At 33.9% G+C, this 19,211-nt stretch overlaps 1 protein-coding gene across 3 annotated transcripts in view; it reads left to right on the top strand.

Annotated features, from left to right (window-relative positions):
• Positions 1-19,211, top strand: part of TRMT11 (tRNA methyltransferase 11 homolog) — a 69,506-nt gene that overhangs the window by 12,747 nt on the left and 37,548 nt on the right. For 2 of the 3 annotated variants that reach the window (XR_007953627.1, XM_051997700.1), the window contains exons 2-6: positions 3,723-3,788; positions 10,176-10,249; positions 16,114-16,195; positions 16,284-16,376; positions 16,480-16,614. Coding sequence is in view for 2 of the 3 variants with exons in the window: in XM_051997700.1 (XP_051853660.1) it covers positions 3,723-3,788; positions 10,176-10,249; positions 16,114-16,195; positions 16,284-16,376; positions 16,480-16,614 (450 nt within the window). In the remaining variant the exon portion in view is untranslated. Of the gene's footprint in view, positions 1-3,722; positions 3,789-10,175; positions 10,268-16,113; positions 16,196-16,283; positions 16,377-16,479; positions 16,615-19,211 lie in introns of those variants that run through there. The other variant, XM_051997701.1, reaches the window with a different exon arrangement.

A 19,211-nucleotide genomic window follows, 5' to 3' on the forward strand; every position in this document is an offset into this window, starting at 1 on the left:
GTTCTTAAAGTTTTTGTACTGTAAGTACCTTAGGATATACTTCATAACCTAAATATTGAAAAGGAGCATGCCTTTGAATTTTTTCTGGAACTATATGGAATTTGTAGTTCCTTAGTATTTCTACGATCTTTTGTAGACAAGCTTCTAACATTTGCTCTAACAAATTCTAACATTTGCTCCTTAGGTGCACACCCCAAGATATCATCCATGTTATGTAATATGTAATAACATAACTTTTGGAAATGCTTTTCTTACTGAAGTAAGAGCAGCAGCAACATGCATTGACACACAGTAGGGCTATTTTTCATTCCCTGTGGCAAAATTGTCCATTCATATTTTTTATAAGGCTCAGCTAAATGGATACTGGCTACTGAAAAGGCAAATCTTTTCACATCCTCTTTACCTAGAGGAATAAAATTGAAACAATCCTTAATGTCTATAACCCCAAAAGGCCATTTTCTAGGCAATTGAGTAAGAGATGGAAGTCCAGGCTAAAGAGTTTCTATAGTTTCTGTCTGTTTATTTACTTTTCTTAAATCAGTCAATATCTTCCATTTTCCAGATTTCTTTCTTACAACAAATACAGGGGGATCCTAAGGACTTAGAGAAGATTATAAGTGTCCTTGGTGAAGTTGCTCCTGTACTATATCTAATAAGGCCTGAATTTTATCACATACCACTGTTCTACCCACACTGGTGTATCAGTTTTCCATTGAATGGGAACAGGTGAGAATACTGGCAGGCCTTTAACAACAGCCCTGCCTAAAAAGCCGAAGTACTCAATTGTAATAAGATGACTCTTCCCCATAGATTGATGGGGATATTTTCAACTACAAAAGGAGTAAAAACTCCTGTTTCACCTTCAAATATCCATCTCAAAGGGGTAGAATTAACTTCAGCTGCCATCTTTCTGTCTTTCTATGCCAGACAAATGGATGTCTGCCTTAATCTTTGGCCAATGGCTGGGCCAATTGGCACCTCTAATGACTGTATGATCTTCACCTCTGTCTACTAGCCCTTTCAGTGGTATGCCATTTACATAGAGAGTGAGCTTAGGATGGTCAGCTGTAATAGCTGCAGTTCAGTATATTCCTGGATTCTGTTGTTGGGAGTCAAAATCTGGGTAAATATTACCAGATTGCCTATCAGGAATCTGTATCAGTAAACATGATGATACTACTTCTCCTGGGTGATAAGTCACACATTGTTTACTTGTATTAGTGATTGGGTTATTAGCTACATATTCCCCAGTTTTCTACATCGGTGTATGGATGAACACTGTTTTGTACGTACTCTCAGGAGGTGAAATGGTCAAGCCTACTGTGTGTGGAGGCAAGAGATCCACAGGCTGGAGAAGAACAGATTTCACCTCTCCAGGGAGTATCTCAGTAGTCCCAGCTGCATACAACTCTATTCTCCCCAATTGTAATCCCTATCTCCCATCAGGTTGCTTCTTGGCTGATTGATCATGTCTGAGTACTGAACTTCTAGGGACTCTCTGAGTGTAAACATAGGCTGCCATCTTGCCCTAAATGTCTTTTTGCCTGGGTCCCTGGAGCCTGGACATGGGATTTTAGGTCTTGTTCTCTTACCCTGTTTTTTCACTCTATCTTTATGCCAACATTGAGCTTTTAAATGCCCTACTTTGCCACATTGAAAGCATTGACCAGTCTCTCTGAAAGTCCTTTGCCAAAAGAGACCCTGTTTTCCCATGTTCAGATCTTGAAAATTCTTCATCATAGCCTGGGTATAAAAGATATTTGTGCCCACTGTGGCACAGTATCCTATGATCTCCTCTAAAGGAGCATCCTTCTGTCGTCCTAGTATAATTCTTTTACAAACCTCATTAGCATTTTCCTTAGCAAGTTGTCTTATCATAATTTCTGTTGCTGCATTTTCACCAATAGTTCTTGTGACAGGTGTCTGCAGATGTCCCACAAAATCAGCAAAGGGTTCATTTGGACCTTGGGCTATTTTCGTGAAGGCTTCCCCTCTATTTTGTCTTCCTGGAAGAGTGCCCCATGCTTTGATAGCAGCAAAAGAAATTTGCTCATATAGTGTCAAAGGATAATTAATATCTGTATAAGGACCTATACCTGTGAGTTGGTCAAAGGTGATTGGAGTATTAACTTCAGTTTGCCTATTTCATTGGGCTTGTATCCTATTGTTCACTATACTCAGAAAGCCACAACAAGTTTTGTCCAGGTTATAAACATGTCCTTGCTATAGATTTCCAATCATTAGGGATTAAAGCCAAATTCTCTAATACCATCTTAACATAAGATGATGTAGCCCCATAAAGAGTGCAAACTTTTTTTAGATCTTTGATAATTTCCAGATTAAAAGGAGTGTTTCTTTTTCTTTCTTGACCTTCAATCACAGGGCATGCTTCTATTCTCATGCTTCTTTAGCTTTAACTAATGCCTTTTGTACTCTTGTCATAATGGGGTGGACAAAGCTGCTGAATGAATGGTGTTGATGGTGTCACTGCCCTTCCCACTCCTTTTCCTCCCTCCACCCATGAAGGTGAAATTGAGGGAGGGCATTCAGGAGATGGGGAATGCCCTAAGGGCGCCTGCTGAGAAGCACCACACCCCTTAAGTTCATCAGGGCTGTACTTAACTCCTTTCTTGTCCAAATCTCCATGCTTTTCAACTGCTTTGTCAGTACCATCTCCCTCCTGCTCTTTCTCCTTACACTTTCTTGTCTGGCTGCTCACCTTAAAACTTATCCTTTCTTTTAGAACTTGGGAGGTTCTTTAAAGTAAAGTGTATTGTATTGTACATAAGGAATGTTTCCTCAGGAATTGAATCAGGGCCCATAGCTTTGCAATATTCAATTAATTACTCTCCCACTGTTTCCCACATATCTGGCTCTAATTTTTCTTCCTTAGAGAACCAAGGAGACGTGCATGCTAGTATATTTAAGAGCCCAGTGAGACTCTTTTTTACTATTTGCTCCGTTTCAGCTGAAAAATAAAAGTGACTCATATCAAAGTTTCTTGCTTGTCTATTTTTATACTCAGCCTATTTCCAGGTCACAAAGACTTCTCCACTGAGCTTATGATCACATCAGTCGAGTTACTGAGTGTAGGTCCTTAAGTCCAGAGCCTCAAAATGTAGTGTGCTTTTTTCAGTGCCTCATGTTTAGGTGGAGAAGTGATGAAGACAGGAGAGCTGTCATGAGGCTGGTCAAAGATGGAGAGTCTTCTCTTGTGTTTGTGTCTGAGAGTCTGATTTCTTCTCTGTGTCTGTATCTGAGACTGTGCCTGAAATTCTGATCCCTTAAAAATATCAGTAAGATTAGATCACTACAGCAATTGAGCATGTGCCAACTGTAGAACATTACATCATCATATTATACTAAGTATATGCCAGCTAGAGTGATTACATCATTACATCACAGTAAATATGTGTTTAACTAGAGAACTATTATCCCATCAATCATACTGAGTAGGTACTTAACTATGAGCATCATGCTGTCCTTGATTCAAGTATACCTTTCCAGAGTTCCAGTCCTCTATACAAATTTATGTATGTGTGTACATATATACATGTAAACATGTGTTTATTACTTCATATATGTATATATTTGTGTATGTATTGCAAAGTTCTGTTTGTATTTTTAGAGGGAAAACTCATAATCTGTAGAAATAGTAATTGAAATTGTAACAAGTTTAATGTTAATAATATATTGAATTTTCCCTATAATTTTCACAACAGGAAATAAAGTCTTTACTTTCGCTTTTGGGAGGTCGATTCAGTAGCCATCAGGAAATTCATGGAAAAGTAAGTTTATAGTTTATTTTCTTCTCAAGACTATGTATAATAGGTTAATGCTAGCTTTTTACTGGAAGAAACTATATTTTCTTAGGAACACTTTATATTTCTGAGAGTATTTTTTAAATTAAATTTAAAAAAATTATTATAGCTTTTTATTTATAAACCATATGCATGGCTAATTTTCCAACATTGACCTTTGCATAACCTTTTGTTCCAAATTTTCCCTTCCTTCTCCCTATTCCTTCCCTTAGATGGTAGGTAGTCCAATACACATTAAATATGTTAAAATATATGTTAAATCCAATATATTTATACAGTTATCTTGCTGCACAAGAAAAATCAGATCTAAAAAGAAAGAAAAAAACCTGAGAAGGAAAACAAAAATGCAAGCAAACAATAACAGATAGAGTGAAAATGCTATGTGGAGGTCCACATCCTCTCTCAGGATGTAAATGACTCTCTTCATTACTGAATAATTGGAACTGGTTTGAATCATCTCTGAGATTATTGTTAAATTTTAGTATCTTTGGATGATAAAAAGCATCTTTCACTTTTGTAAACCTGACTATAGAACAAGGGTTCTTAAAGGTTTTTTTTTGTGTGTGTGTGTGTGTGTGTGTGTGTCCTGGATCCTTTTGGCATTGTAATGAAACCTATGGAGTCCTTCTGAGAATATTATTTTTATATAAATTCATAAATATAGGATTACCAATAAAACTAATTATATTGAAATGTAGTTATAAATATATTGGGGGGGGGAACCTAACAACACAAGATCATGAATTCTATGTTAAGAGTCCTTGATAAAGACCGATTTTTTTTTTTTTTTGTAAATACCTTCTCTCTTAACTTTTGGATTTATTTTCACTGAATTTTCCATTTCTTATAGAAGACATTAGTCTTTCCACGGTGAGATTCTATAGAAGATAATTCTATATTCTATTGATTTACTATGATTTTAAAGAACTAGAATAAATGTTATTAACTACTGGATTGCAAACTTCTTTTTGCAATTTATTTTAAAATTTAATGTATGCTATTTGATTAAAAAAAAAAAAGCAAAGTAATACACAATACCTATGTATTCTTGGACAAGTCATTTTAATCCTGTCTATCTCAGTTTCTTCATCTATAAAATGAGCTAGAGAAGGAAATGACAAATTATTTTAGTTATCTCTGCCAAGAAAACCCCAAATAGGATTATGAAAAGGTGGACATGACAAATATTTAATGACTTAGAACAGTGGTCCTCAAACTTTTGTTCTCAATATCTTTATCCTATTAAAAATGATTGAGGATCTGTCCAAAGAGTTTTTGTTTATGTGGGTTATAGTTATAGATATTGATCACATTAAAAATAAAAACCAATTATGAATTTGTAGACTCTCTGAAAGGATTTCAGAGATTCCTCAGGATGCTCTGGACCAGACTTTGAGAACCACTGACTTAGAACTTTATTGCAACATTACTTGGATCTATAATTTGTAGGAATTTCTTTACCATTGCACACATTAAAGTTTTTCCAAACATTTGTCACTAGTGTGTGAGATGCTGTAGTAAAAGTCAGTTTCTCTGAACTTGACTAAGATAGTCCTTCAGTGACAGAAATAAATTCTGTCAATAGTTTCATTCTCTAGGCTTTTTCAAGTTTCTAGAGTTTGTATTCTATTGATATATTCTTTTAGAAGGGTCAGCTCCATGTCCCATTGCAGTGTGGGATGTTATTGGAGGATCATTTCTGTAAGGGAAATTAAATATAACAAAGTCCAAAATAAACCATTTAAATACTTTATATATTTTGAAAATTAGCATAGTATAATGAGTGAAATGCTGCATTTGAAGTCAGGGAAACCTGTTTTTCAAATTCTGCCTCAAAAATGTGTTGGGTTACTTGAGCTACAGAAAGAGACTTTAGCTCTCTATGTGTCAGATTACTTATCTGTAAAATGGGAGTAGTACCTGATATAAGGCTTAAATGATTTAACATTTTAAGTGTTTTGAAAAATCTTAATTGTGGTATTTTTCTTCTTTTAAATAATGGTTCTCTGGGAGAGGATTTCTCAGGAAGGTTTTCTGGAGGCAGTCTTAGTATCAGTTAAAAGTATATAATCACCCAAATGCAGCCAAATGCTAAAAGTTCTGATCTTTTATTGGCTCCAATATAGCCCGATTAGTTTTTCTTAGAGGCCTCTCTCTCTCTCTCCTTGGTTCTAAGAGCTCTTGCAGCTTTGTCCTTTGCTTCTGCCTCTGCTTTCTTCAGCCCCCAGCCAGCACCAAGGTGAAAGTTGCAATGAATCTTTCTTGCCTCCAAGAGAGGGCTTCTGGATGAACTCACTTGACATTCCCCTTTCAATTTAATTCAGCTGAATTCTTCAAGAGAGCCTCTGTCTGTTTCTTAGATATGATATCCTCTGAGAGAGAGGGATTATGGGTTGCTTCCAGAGTGCTTCAAGGGAGGTGTGAATTCGAATATCTCATACTAAACCCTGAAATCTCCCAAACGTGTGAACTCCAATGAGTAAAGGTGTGAACACAAGCATTGTTTCTCAGTTCTACTTAGTACCTTGTTTCTCCTGGCCTATAACATCTCCTTGTAGGATCAGATCAATTATACTGAACCATGCTAAATTAGATAATTATTGTCTCTATCAACTCTAATGATTTAACAGTTTGTAAAGATTCCAACATCTCCCGCTTTCTTTTGTTTTAGAACATAAGGTGGTCATGACCTCCCTGACTTCTCAAGGAGGTGAGAACCCTAAAAAGAAGGTGATCATGCCTTCCCTGACTGCTCAAAAAAGGAGTGAAAACACCATAAAAAGAAAGTGGTCACGCCCTTCCTGACATCTCAGGAAGGGAGATGAAAACACCAAAGGAAATAGGAAATCAAATCAGATTAGCGGGTTTCTAAAGGGGCTCACTTGAAACAGGTATGAAACAAGGTGTACATAAATCCATCAATATGGGAGGCATTACAAATAATTACATAAAGTACATAAGCACATAGCAATATAATACAGGCTAGTAGTAATGTAACAAATAACATGAATCAACATGAAAATTTAAGTACTGCAATAGTCTCATCAACAATTTTTCATCTCAAAAAATCCAATGATTCTTGCTGGTTTTCAAGAACTGAAAGAGTCTCATCTTGTGTTAAGAAATCCAATGATTCCTGAAGATTTTGTTCTTAGGTCTTCTCCTTTGCTTCCAGATTTTTCTCTTTTTCTGTTTCTCTCTGATGGACAAGGAGAATATGGCTTGTTGGCATCCATCTGATTCCTTCTCCACCTGTAGAGATACAAGCAAACCCTCTTCCCCAAGCAGTTAGCCTATCTAATTCCCTTCTATTTACCACTTTTGGGATTTCTCCTCATCATCGGGCAATTACATTCGAGCTGTTTGCACTGGACACTGCCCTGTTGAGTTAAAAAACCTATATTCTCCCCAACTGTAATCCTGATTGCTTTTCTGTTGGTTGATGACAGCAGAGTCTTGAATTTCTAAAGACTCTCTGGGTGTAACCTCAGCTGCTATCATGCTCTACCTATCTTTTAATTGCTACCTAGGGGCTGGGTCCTGCCTCTCATTCCTCTGGGTCAATCTACATTCAGAGACTCAGTGAACATGGACATTTTGGACATGGAGTTTTGGGTTTTATTCTCTCACCCTGTCTTCTCACTCTATTTCTAAGTGAGCTCTAAGATGTCCCACTTTTCCACGTTGAAAACATTGACAAATTTCTCTAGAAGTCCCTTGACAAGAGGGACCATGTCTTCCCATATTCATCATAATTTGGGAGATAATGGGTATAATTGGGTATAATTGACAAGAGGGACCCTGTCTTCCCATATTCATTCTTTTGCAAACTTCATTGGCATTTTCCTTAGCCAGATGTCTGGTCGTTATTTCTGTGGCAGCATTATCTCCAATGATTCTTATTACAGCTGTTTGCAAACGTCCCACAAAATCTGCAAAAGGTTCATTGGGACCTTGCTCTATTTTTGTGAAGGCTTTATTTCTATCTTTCTGTCTGGGGAGAGAACTCCAAGCTTTTATTGCAACCTTAGAAATTTGCTCATACACTGGTATGGGATAATAAATCTGTTCTGAATTCTCCCCATACTGACCATCATCAGCTAGTTGGTCAAAAGTGATTTGTCCAATAGCTCCTGTTTGCCTATTGCGTTGGGCTTGCATCTTACATAATTCATGAAACTCCGAAAGCCACAACAAATTTTGTCCTGGTTCTAAACATATCTTAGCTATGGATTTCCAATCATTCGGGGTTAGGATTTCATAAGACAAATTATCTAGTAATAGCTTAACATAAGAGGATGTAGCCCCATAAAGAGTGCAACCCTTTTTCAAATCTTTATTTTTTTCCAAATTAAAAGGAGTGTATTTTCTCTCTTTTTGACCTGAAGAGTCAAGCTTTTCAATCATAGGATATGCATTTATAAAATCAGACATATCTTCATTTTTTGCTTTAATTAATGCCTCTTCTAATCTTGTCATATTCTGCTTCACAGGAGATGCCTTAATAGGTGGTTCTGATTGCATTACTCCCTCTTTCCCTCTTACTTCTTCCTCCACCCATGAAGGGTTAATTTAGGGGGGAGGGTCATGAGATGAGGAATGGTCTAATTTCTTCTGCTGTGAAGTATTGTACTCCAAATTGTACTTAACTCCATTCTTATCTGATTTTTCCTCCTTTTCACTTAGTATAGTTGGCCTTCTCCCTCCTACTGTTTTTTCTTTTTCCTTATTTTAATACTTATAAAATTTCCTAAAGCCAGTTGTATTATATTATATGTATTAAGTATGTCTTTGGAAATTGAGTTAGGTCCATTTTTATTATAGAATTGACAAAGATCCTCTCCTACTAATTTCCATTCGTCTAGATCCAATTCTTTTTCCAGAGAGAAACAAGGATATATGTTCTTTACACTTTCTAAAAGTTCAGTGATCTGCAAAATTATAATCTAACCTTGGCTTTCCATAATCTTGACAATACTCTCTAAACATTTTCCTTGAACAGAAACAGGCTGTTTTCTAAACATCTGTCCCATCTCAGCTGAAATTCTACTTTATCTCTTTTAACAAAATTTCTTTGTTGTACTCACCCTAATTTCTGGGTTGAGAAGACTTTTCCACTGGATCAGGATCACAGGCTTTTCCACCTGTTCGGGCACCAAAATGTGGTGTTTTTTTCCTTTAAAATAAAATGGTTCTTATTTTATTGGGAGCTGGTTTCTTGGGGAGGTTTTCTGGAGACAGCCTTAGTATCAGTTAAAAGTAAATAATCACTCAAAAACAGCCAGCTGATAAAAGTTCAGGTCGTTTATTGCTTCCTCCAAAATAGCCCAGTTAGCTTAGAGACCTCTCTCTCTGCTTGGTTCCAAGAGCTCCCTCCGAATGTCTCCAAATCCAAAGGTTTGTCCTTCTGCCTCCAGCCAGCCAGGTGGAAAATGGAATGAATCTCTCTTGCCTCCTTCACTTGGGGCTCGGCTAGCTTTCTGGAGAGCCTTTCAGACCAGCTTGGTCTCAGTGGGGAAAGTGCAGGAGCCCAGCCACCACAGTGGTGTGAGATGAAGTGAACCTGGTTGCGCCTCTGAGAGAGAGCTTGTGGGCTTCTGTGTCTCCCAGAGTGCTCCTGGCTCTCAATCTCCCAAAGTGCTCCTCTCCGACCCCTGACAATGTTCCGAAGTAACTAAGTTGAAGCTCTCAGAGCTTCACTATGTATGATCTCCCAAAGGTTGACTCCTCCCGAGGGAGGGGTTAAGGGAGGTGTGAATTTGGATATCTCATACTAAACCCTGAAATCTCCCAAACGTGTGAACTCCAATGAGTGTTTAACTACTTCTTGCTTATACAAGCTCTCTAAAGGTGTGAACACAAGCATTGTTTCTCAGTTCCACTTAGTACCTTTTTCTTCTGGGCTACAACATCTCCTTGTAAAATCAAATCAATCATACTGAACCATTCTAAATTAGATAATTATTGTCCTATCAACTCTAATGACTTAACAGTTTGTAAAGATTGCAACACTTAATAATAAGTATCATTTATTTTGATTACAATTGAGAATGACTGGGAGTTAATTGATATCCTAGTGCATGATTCACGATGTAATCTTTAAGAAACAGCTGTTTTTGTATAAAAGGTGAATGGGAATAAATCTCAATGAAATGATCTTTAACATCATTTGGGTTGGTTTTCCCATGCTGCCCTATTATATTCAGCTGGTCATCATAGAAAGGTCAAATTTGGGGCTTTTGTGTTTTCCTCAAAAAAGTGGCAAATAAAAATTTCTCTTCATCTTCTTTAAGCACCAAAACTTAGGACATGTATAACTAAATTATCTTACTATTTTTATTGTTTTTGTTTCAGTCTCCATTTTGGATTCTTAGCATTCCCTCAGAAGATATTGCCAGAAATTTAATGAAACGGACAGTATGTGCAAAGTAAGAGCAACTGAAAAGGTGTAATTTTCTTTCATTTGTGTACCTACCTATGATGTTCTCTGGGTAATTACAGGCAATCCCTGCTTTTTTTTTGCTACAGTGCTTTCCTGGAAACCAATTTGAAAGCAGGAGGAAGAAATAGATATCAGTTTTATTCATAGACTATTTGAGTAGCAGTTACCTGCTGTCATAACTAGATGGTGCTTCTGCATGAGAAAGGCAAGTTTACATGGGGATGGGAAGGGAATAGTCTGTAGAAGTTGAAGAGTCAGATCCTGAAGCTGATAAATGAATGAAGTTGGCAAAAAAAAAAAAATTAAAAAAGGAAATACTGTTAAATGAATATATTAGTAAAGTGCAAGGCAGAAAAAAAGTGGGGACTGCCTAAATATATTTGTTCTGCCAACTTTACTTGTTAGTGATATAATTCCTAAATGAAAACTAATTCCTTGTTTATAGAAATTTTTAGGAATAAAATACTCAGCAAGCCAAATTGCATTGTTTTGCTCAATTATTAATTAACAGTATAGTGGTATAATTGCCTCTTCAGTTAATCTAAATGTCATATTTTATTGATGTAGATTATTTTTCTAAAGGAATAATTTTATTTTGAAAATGTTAACAGTGTTAATAAGCATAATTACAGTAATAACATATATTATATAATGGATGGTTAGGTGACACAGTGGATAGAGTTCCACGCCTTGAATCAGAAAGACTCATCTTCAAACTTGACTAGCTGTGTGACCCTAGAAAAGGCAATTAACACTGTTTGCCTCAGTCTTGCATCTGTAAAATGAGCTGGAGAAGGAAATGGTATCTCTGTAAAGAAAATTCCAAATGGGGTCATAGAGAGTTGAACATGACTAAAAAATGGCTGCACAACAGCAAAAATGTTTAGTAAACTACATTTTCTTAAGTCAGAATATCAAATAACCTTTTGAAATTTGCACTTTTTGTGATATTCTTGAGGTTTTGGGGGAGAATATTTTAGCAAATTGCTCAAAGATTTCTCTTTTGGTCTAGGAATATACTATTTAGCATTACAGTATGAATATATCTTTACAGACTATATTTAATTTTAACTTTGATGAATTTCTGATAATTGTGACATGAGATACATTTACTTTCTGAGCCTTAAAGTGTCATTTATTATTTTTCTTATTGTGTGCAAATGCTATGATATTAAATACACAGTACTGAAATTTCCAAAGCTAATTATTTTAACGTATTTTTGTTAGAAAACTCTCTTTCCCTAACTTAGTCCTTTTTGTTTAATAGGGCATGTTATTTTTGTAATTTGTCATTTTTTTTGTAAGTTGTCATTTAAAAAAAAAATGGTCTAAAAAACCTACGATTTGTTAGGTATGATTCCTCCCACCCCCCATCCCCACCCCCCACCCCATGTTTTGGAGCTGAGAAGTCTTAGACATAAAAGCTCTAAATTTGTGATGCATACTGTGGAAATTGGATGAGTAATAGTATGACAGAATGCATCTTTAGTTGCAGATTTGCTATTTATCTTATATTTTTCTGTGGTGAATTTGGAATGAATGTACTGCTACTACCAATTACATGTTTTAGATCTGTTTTATTTTTTACATTATAAGTATGTGAAGTAATAATTTTATTATTTGACAACTTTGGGGAACAAACTGTTTAATGTAAATGATATTTTCTTATTTAAGATAAATGTGGTGTTATCATCTCACTCCTTCCTCAATAAGTTGAACAAAAAAGAGAAGTATTAACTGTAAAATGAACTTTTGCATATGTAAGCCATTTTTCCCTTTGGTGTCCAGATATTTTTATTGGAACTTTTTTTAAAAAATGGCAAGTTTTGGAAAATATATGATATGCTTTTTTTGTATTTGTAAAGAGCTTATCTAACATAGTTTGCCCTTTACTTATTCAGGGTCATCATGATGATTTTTGTGTTAAATGTTATGAGTTTGGGGTTATAGAGCTATGTAAGACTATTTGTTGTATAGTATTACACTGAATAACCTCAAAATCCCCTCGTTTCTTTAATTCTTTTGTCAGCTGTTTATACTTTTTTCTCTGAAAAAATGCTATTTTTGCTATCAAATATCACTTTTTTCCTTGTTGCTTTCTTATATTATATTTAGTTATTCACCTCTCCTTTTTAACTGGTCTTTTAATTTGTGGTAGTGGTAGTGTTGAAAACCACAAGCAAATTTCTTAGAAGTGTACACAGCTTAAAATGAAAAACAAACTCTTTCTCTGTCTTTTGTCCCTGTCTCTTTCTGTCTCTCTGCCTCTCTGCTTTCTTATCTCCCTCCCTATTTCTCTTTCTCTCTAAATGGTGGCTCAAAAGTTCTTCTGTAAGCAGAGTAAATAAACTTTGATGCATGGACTTAGTAACATCTATCTTTTTCCTAATTATTTTTACATCTTAGAGGAAGACTGGACCTTAGAGATTATCTTGTCTAACCCTTTTGTTTTAAAAATGAGGAGTGAGATCTGATAGCATTGATCACTTTGCCTAAAAACTAATGAAAGATGGTTTTTGCTTACTTAATAGTTCTCAACAAAATTCTAGATATTTGAAGTTAAACATACAAGTGAGGAATTGTTGTCTGTCTCCTGCAATAAGTTCAGTGAAAGAATAAGTACTTTTATTAAAAATGTTTTGTTGCATATATATGTAAATATCTTTGAAAAATTACTGAACTACTTATAGGTAAAGTAATAACTTTTGGTCCATTTCAATTTTGTTTTGTAATCCCTCCTACTTTTTTTTGAGTTTGGGAATCTTTTCTAAAATGTCAAAATATTTTTCAAACTTCCCTTATAGTTATACTTTTAGTATTTGCTGACCAGAAAAAAAAAAAAAAAGTGAGAAATGGTGTACACAAAGTTGGCAACTAATTGTTTTAGACTTTTTATAGAATTATTTACATATTCTAATTTATTCAGGAGTTAGGACCTTTTGAAACTATAGACAGTGAAACTTTGCCCTGAAACTTTTTTTTTTTCCCAGAATTAATTCAGGTTTCAGTTACTGTTCAGAAAATTGAACTCAGTAATCAAATGACAATGACAAACCTTTTAGTTGATTACCCTTTGCTTTGTGAAATTGAAATGCTTTTTCCATCTTGAACTAGATTAACAAGTGCTTTTTGAATGACTGATCCTTTAATAATATAGTTTTTAAAATGTGATAGTAGCTTACTATTAATTTTGTTTGTTCAAGTGGTTAGAAGTTCTATGACATTTAATAGATATTAAGTTAATGCTCAATTATAGTAATTTTAAGGCTCATTTGTGAAAAATCACCTTGAATGAGGAAAAGGCTCTTAAGAGTAGCCTATATATTTCATGTTGTTAAATTTCTTGATACAATTTTTACTGATTTTGATTAGTCTTGCAAATGACATGGGCATTATACAAATGTAAAAGATAATTATTAGTAAAGAAGGAGCCCAGTATAATAGAAAAGGGAGGACATTTTGATTTAAAAGACTTGAATTTGGATCTCTTGTGAATAGATACTTGTTATATGACCGTGGGCATGTTTGTTAACCTATTCTGGCCCTCAATTTTCTCATTTGTAAAATACTGATAGTAATACTTTATTTGCCAATTTCATAGGATTGTTCTAGAACTTACAAATCATAGATTTAAAACTATCAGGGATTTTAGAAGCCATGTAGTATAAACCCCTTATTTTATAGATGAGAAAGTTCTGTCCCTAAAAAAGTTAAATGTCTTGCCCAAAGGCATGTAATTTAAGAAATGATATTTGAAATCAAGTCTTTTGACTCCAAAGTTATCATCTTTTTACTGTATCACATATGAAAAAAAATTTGCAAACAGTGTTTTACAAATATAGTATTGTAAAATAGGAGTTAAATAATCCCAAAAGGACATTTGGGCTATTCAAAAGAAGAGAAGGAATTTTTTAAGTTGCTTTTTTTTTTTTTTTGGCATTAAAAGAAAAGACTACATATGTAGTCTTTGGGTTGAACTGTGGTTTTATTGGTGTAAGGAATTCCTCTGCAAGTGTAATTTGCTAGCTGTTCTGCATCTTGAGTCTTAGAGAATTGCCTGGGAAATTATGGAACTGAGTGACATGTTTAGGATCACATAACAATTTATCGCTGAGACTTTCAGAGAAAAAACAATGAAATTCTTCAGAATCTGAAGTAGTGCTAATTGAAGTTATAATAAGTTCAATATGAAGAATAAATCAAATTTACCTTATAATTTTCACAAGAAATAAAAAGATTAGATACTTGAACCTAAGTTTCACTGACTCTGAGACTCTATCTACCTTGATACAAATATTGTTAATAATTAGTAACTCAGTTTTACATAATTCTTTAAGATTTGTAAAACATCTTCCTTACAACTTCCAAGATAGTTATATTGTTGTTATAGCTATATAAATACACACACACACACACACACACACACACACACACACATATACATTTATACACACATCTATACATATATATGTATAGAGTTTGACTTAATAGGGTCATATAACTAATCATAATTATAACATGATTATGTTTATGTTAAACAATGATATCACGATATGTGATTATAATCATATATAATTATAATAGTGCATTCATAGGTTGTTTTTGGATTTATAAAGCACTTTACAAACATTTTTCATCTGTATAACAACTCTGTAAGCTAAGTGCTCCTATTATTCCCATTTTAAGTAAAAAGTAGAAGGTAAAGAGTCTTGAAGGCAAGGACACTTGGGTTTGAATACTGCTTTAGACTTACTCTGGCTGTGTGATTCTGGATGAATTTCTGAATTTTTATGTACTTTTGGCAACTCTATAAGACTATATTTTGCCTAGCATTAGTTTCTTCATCTATGACTTCCCTGAATCAATAAAATTGCAGGTCTACTCCCTAAGGCTTTATAGATTAGAAAATTTTGGCACCCGGAGTCTGAGTGATATATGATGAGCCCATGGTCACATAGCTCATAAGTATTTGAGATTAGATTTGAATAGAGGTCTTTTTGACTTTGTCTTGCATTCTAGCTATTCTTTATTCTTAAGATAGTGTCTTATTCTTTAGATAGTGGGGAAAAAAGATAGATTAATGTATTCTGTAATATTCTTAGTACCTTGCCTATCTGTAAAAATAAAAGATAAAGAATAAAATGTTGCTATTTTGAATACCATTTTTACCAAAAAAAAATTTTTAAAGTCCAGAAATTTTAAGAATTAAGAAATTCAGATCATTTGAATACCCTTTTTGGTTGATTGTAATTTGATTTAAATTATGTATAGATTTTTGTTATGTATCTAAATTCCAACATTTCTGAATTTTTGACAAGATTATAATTTTGAATCTAATATAAGGTATTATGTAGATTTATAAACTTGTCATAGAAAATTTACATTAGTAAGAAGAATACTATATATATACATGTATATGTATATGTATATGTATATGTGTACACACATACACACACTCATGCTCACACTACCTTTCCCATTAATCTGTGAACCTCCTTAAGGGCTGGGATTATTTTTACTTTTTGTTTGTATCTCTAGGTCTTAGTACTATACCTGTCACACAGTAAGTGCTTAAAAAGATACTTGTGTGATTCGAGTAAAGTTTTTCCTTCCTGCTAAGTAAATCTTCAATTAAATTCCCTATCTAAGCTGATTACTATTCAGTGTCCAAATCTGGATGTTGGAGAAGCAGAATTATATGTAAATTTAGGACTTATTATTTAGGTCTCTTATTTAAATGTGCAGTAATGAAAGAGAAGGAAACACTTGCTTAATTAAAATGGGCAAAATCAATGTTGTGTTTTTGGTGGAAAGTTTTTCAAGCTGAAAATAACTTTGTGAAATTTTCAGATCTATATTTGAACTATGGGGTCATGGAAAATCTCCAGAAGAATTATACAATTCTCTAAAAAGTTATCCCGTGGAAAAGATGGTATGTATTATCTGATGTCTTGCATAAGAATGCATATGGTTGAAGTAGAATTGCGAGATATTAAAGAAAAATCTCTCTTTTATTTTAGGCTCCATTTCTACATTCAGACACAACATATAAAATAAAGATTCACACATTTAATAAAACATTAACACAAGAAGAAAAAATCAAACGAATAGATGTAAGTGCACTTAAAATTATATACCCATTTTAATTCAGTATAACAATTATTGAAATATTTAAATTATATTTTAAAGTTTGCTTAGAATTTTTTTTCCTTTTAGGCACTTGAATTTCTGCCATTTGAAGGAAAGGTCAATTTAAAAGATCCACAGCATATATTTTCTATTTTGGAAGATTATGGCTTGGATCCAAATCATATCCCAGAGAAACCACTTAATATTTATTTTGGTAGATGGGTAAGTAGCATTACTTTTTTGTAATTCTGTTTTATCTTTATGACAAAAAAATAGCGATCCAAATTGAATCCTTCTTATTAAAAGCTTAAGGGAACTAAGCTATTACACCTAAGAAATTGAATGATATAGTGTTAACTTGTCCAGATATAAACAGTAAGTAGGGGGAAACTTAAAAGTAGTAAATAAGAGGAAGTATTGTTCCCCCAAATATTTCCTTTTCCTTCTTTTTTTCTTGACTGTTACCAAGCTAGAAGTAGAGCAGCTATTTTTGAGTCCCATCACAATATTTATTGGTATGAAAGCTGGCTGATTCACTTTTCTTTAGCATTCTTGTGGTTCTCTACTTTCCAGGGCTTAGTGAATTGCTTTGGGTGTTAATACAGACAATTGATTACGTTTAGCTCTTCTGTGTCAGGCTCTACATCAGCCTTAACTCCCCCAGCTACAAAGACTATAGACATGCTCTTTCACGCTTTTATTAAAATATATATATATATATATATTTTTTTCCCTTTAATTTTATTCTGGTATGGGGACAGTGATCTAGAGGCTCAATAATAGACCTCTTTGATAAAAGACTATCCATGGGATGAATTTGGACCCTATGAATCTGGAGCTGAAAATGTTTTATGGGAATTCTCCCTTTCTTTAATTTGGAGTGAAGTGATTTCTGGAATTTAATTCAAGTTCTAAGTGAGCAATTAATATGAAACATCTGTGTTGATCAGACAAACCACTCCAGTTACTTTGGGTAAGCTCCTGAATCCAAAACCCTGAACAGTGAATATTGGCTTTTCTCTAGATTGCCCTATTTCTTTGAGTCCCAAGGTGCAGAAGAACCAAGAATTTTTACTTAAGTGGAGATAGAATTTTAATTAGGTCTAAACCTTTGATAAAGATTCAGGTATGCATAAGAACAAAGTCAAGAGAAATGCTCCCTTCCATGACTCAGAAAAGAATCACTAACCTAATAGATAGAGGGCAATGAGCTGGTACCTGAATATAATTAGAACTGGCTGGTATTAGAATTTTACTGTCTGTTTTCTATTCACAACTATGCACTGTATCCCAGAAACAATTAAGACATCAAGAATAATGTAATCATACCTCATTTCTATAGAAGTGATGCAAAGGAGAGTTCTTGTGTCATTTTAGGCAAAAATCTCAATTGTGGAGATTTCTTTTACTGGCTTTTTGTAATAATGGTTTAGAGTTATAAAACACTTTTTAATTTACAAAGTTTTTTCATCATATAAAGGTTGTAAAGTAGATAGTGCAAATAGCATTGTCCCTATTTTGTAGATGAGAAACCTGAGGTCAGTAAAGGTAGAGTGACTTGCTCAGAGTTTCATAGCTATTAAGCCCATTATTATTAAAGAACGATTTATTCTAAAATCACTGATAAATGAAAAGGATTCTATAGCAAGTGTTAATTGAATAACTTTATTGTTGAAGAATATGGACATAGAAAAAGTAAATTTTTTCCATTGAAGATTATGTAGTTTTGGTATTAATACTGATTCTATTCCATTTTGAGCAACTTTTATTGTTTAATAGTATTTTATTTTTTCCAGTTACATGTAAAGATAATTTTCAAAATTCATATTTTGAAATATTTTGAGTTCCAAATTTTTCTCCTTTCTTTCCTCCTCCCTTTCCCAAGATGGCAAGCAATTCTCCTCAAGACAGCATTCAGTCTGATATGGGATATATTTTTGCAGTCATGTAAAAAATTTCCTCATTAGTTTTGTTGTAAAAGAAAAAACAGGACAAAAGGAAAAAAAAAAACAAAAAACAAACAAGGGAAAAAAACTTCCCTAAATAAAAATATGCTTCACTCTGCATTTAGACTCCATCAATTCTTTCTCTGGATGTGAATAACATTTTCCATCATGAGTCTTTTAGAATTGTCTTGGATTGTGATATTACTGAGAAAAACTAAGTTAATTACAATTTATCTTGACACAATTTTGTTATTACTGTGTTCTGCCTACTTCATTCAGCATCAATTCATGTTAGTCTTTCCAGGCTTTTTTTTTTTTTTTTTTGGAAATCTGCCTGCTTAGCATTTCTTATAGCACAATAATATTCAATTACATTCAGTACTACAACTTATTCATTCATTTTCCAGTTGGTGAGTATACCCTCAATTTCCAATTCTTTGCTACTATAGAAATAGTGAACAGCTTTTATTTTTAAGACATTCTTCCTAACATCAGATCTAAATTTGCTTCTTTACAATGTCTGTTCACTGCTCCTGTCTTTGGTCTCTGGAACCATATAACAAACCTAATCACTTTTCTACAGGCCAGCCCTTCAAGTACTTGAAAATTGCTGTTATATCCTACTGATTCTTTTCTTCTTGTGGCTAAACATTGCCAATTTCTTTAATTGACCTCACATGACATGTTCAAGGCCTCTTAACCATCAAGCTAATACTCCCCATGCGATCTGATCAGGGGACATTACAAAAGTACTAAAACTTCTTTATTCATGGAAGCTATTATTCTTTTAATGTAGCCCAAAACTGTATTTTTTGCCTGTCAATCAAAATGTTAACTCATATGGAGCTAGCCATCCATTATAATCCCCAGATC

The sequence above is a fragment of the Antechinus flavipes genome, chromosome 4 (genome assembly GCF_016432865.1).
Source record: "Antechinus flavipes isolate AdamAnt ecotype Samford, QLD, Australia chromosome 4, AdamAnt_v2, whole genome shotgun sequence".
Taxonomy (NCBI): domain Eukaryota; kingdom Metazoa; phylum Chordata; class Mammalia; order Dasyuromorphia; family Dasyuridae; genus Antechinus; species Antechinus flavipes.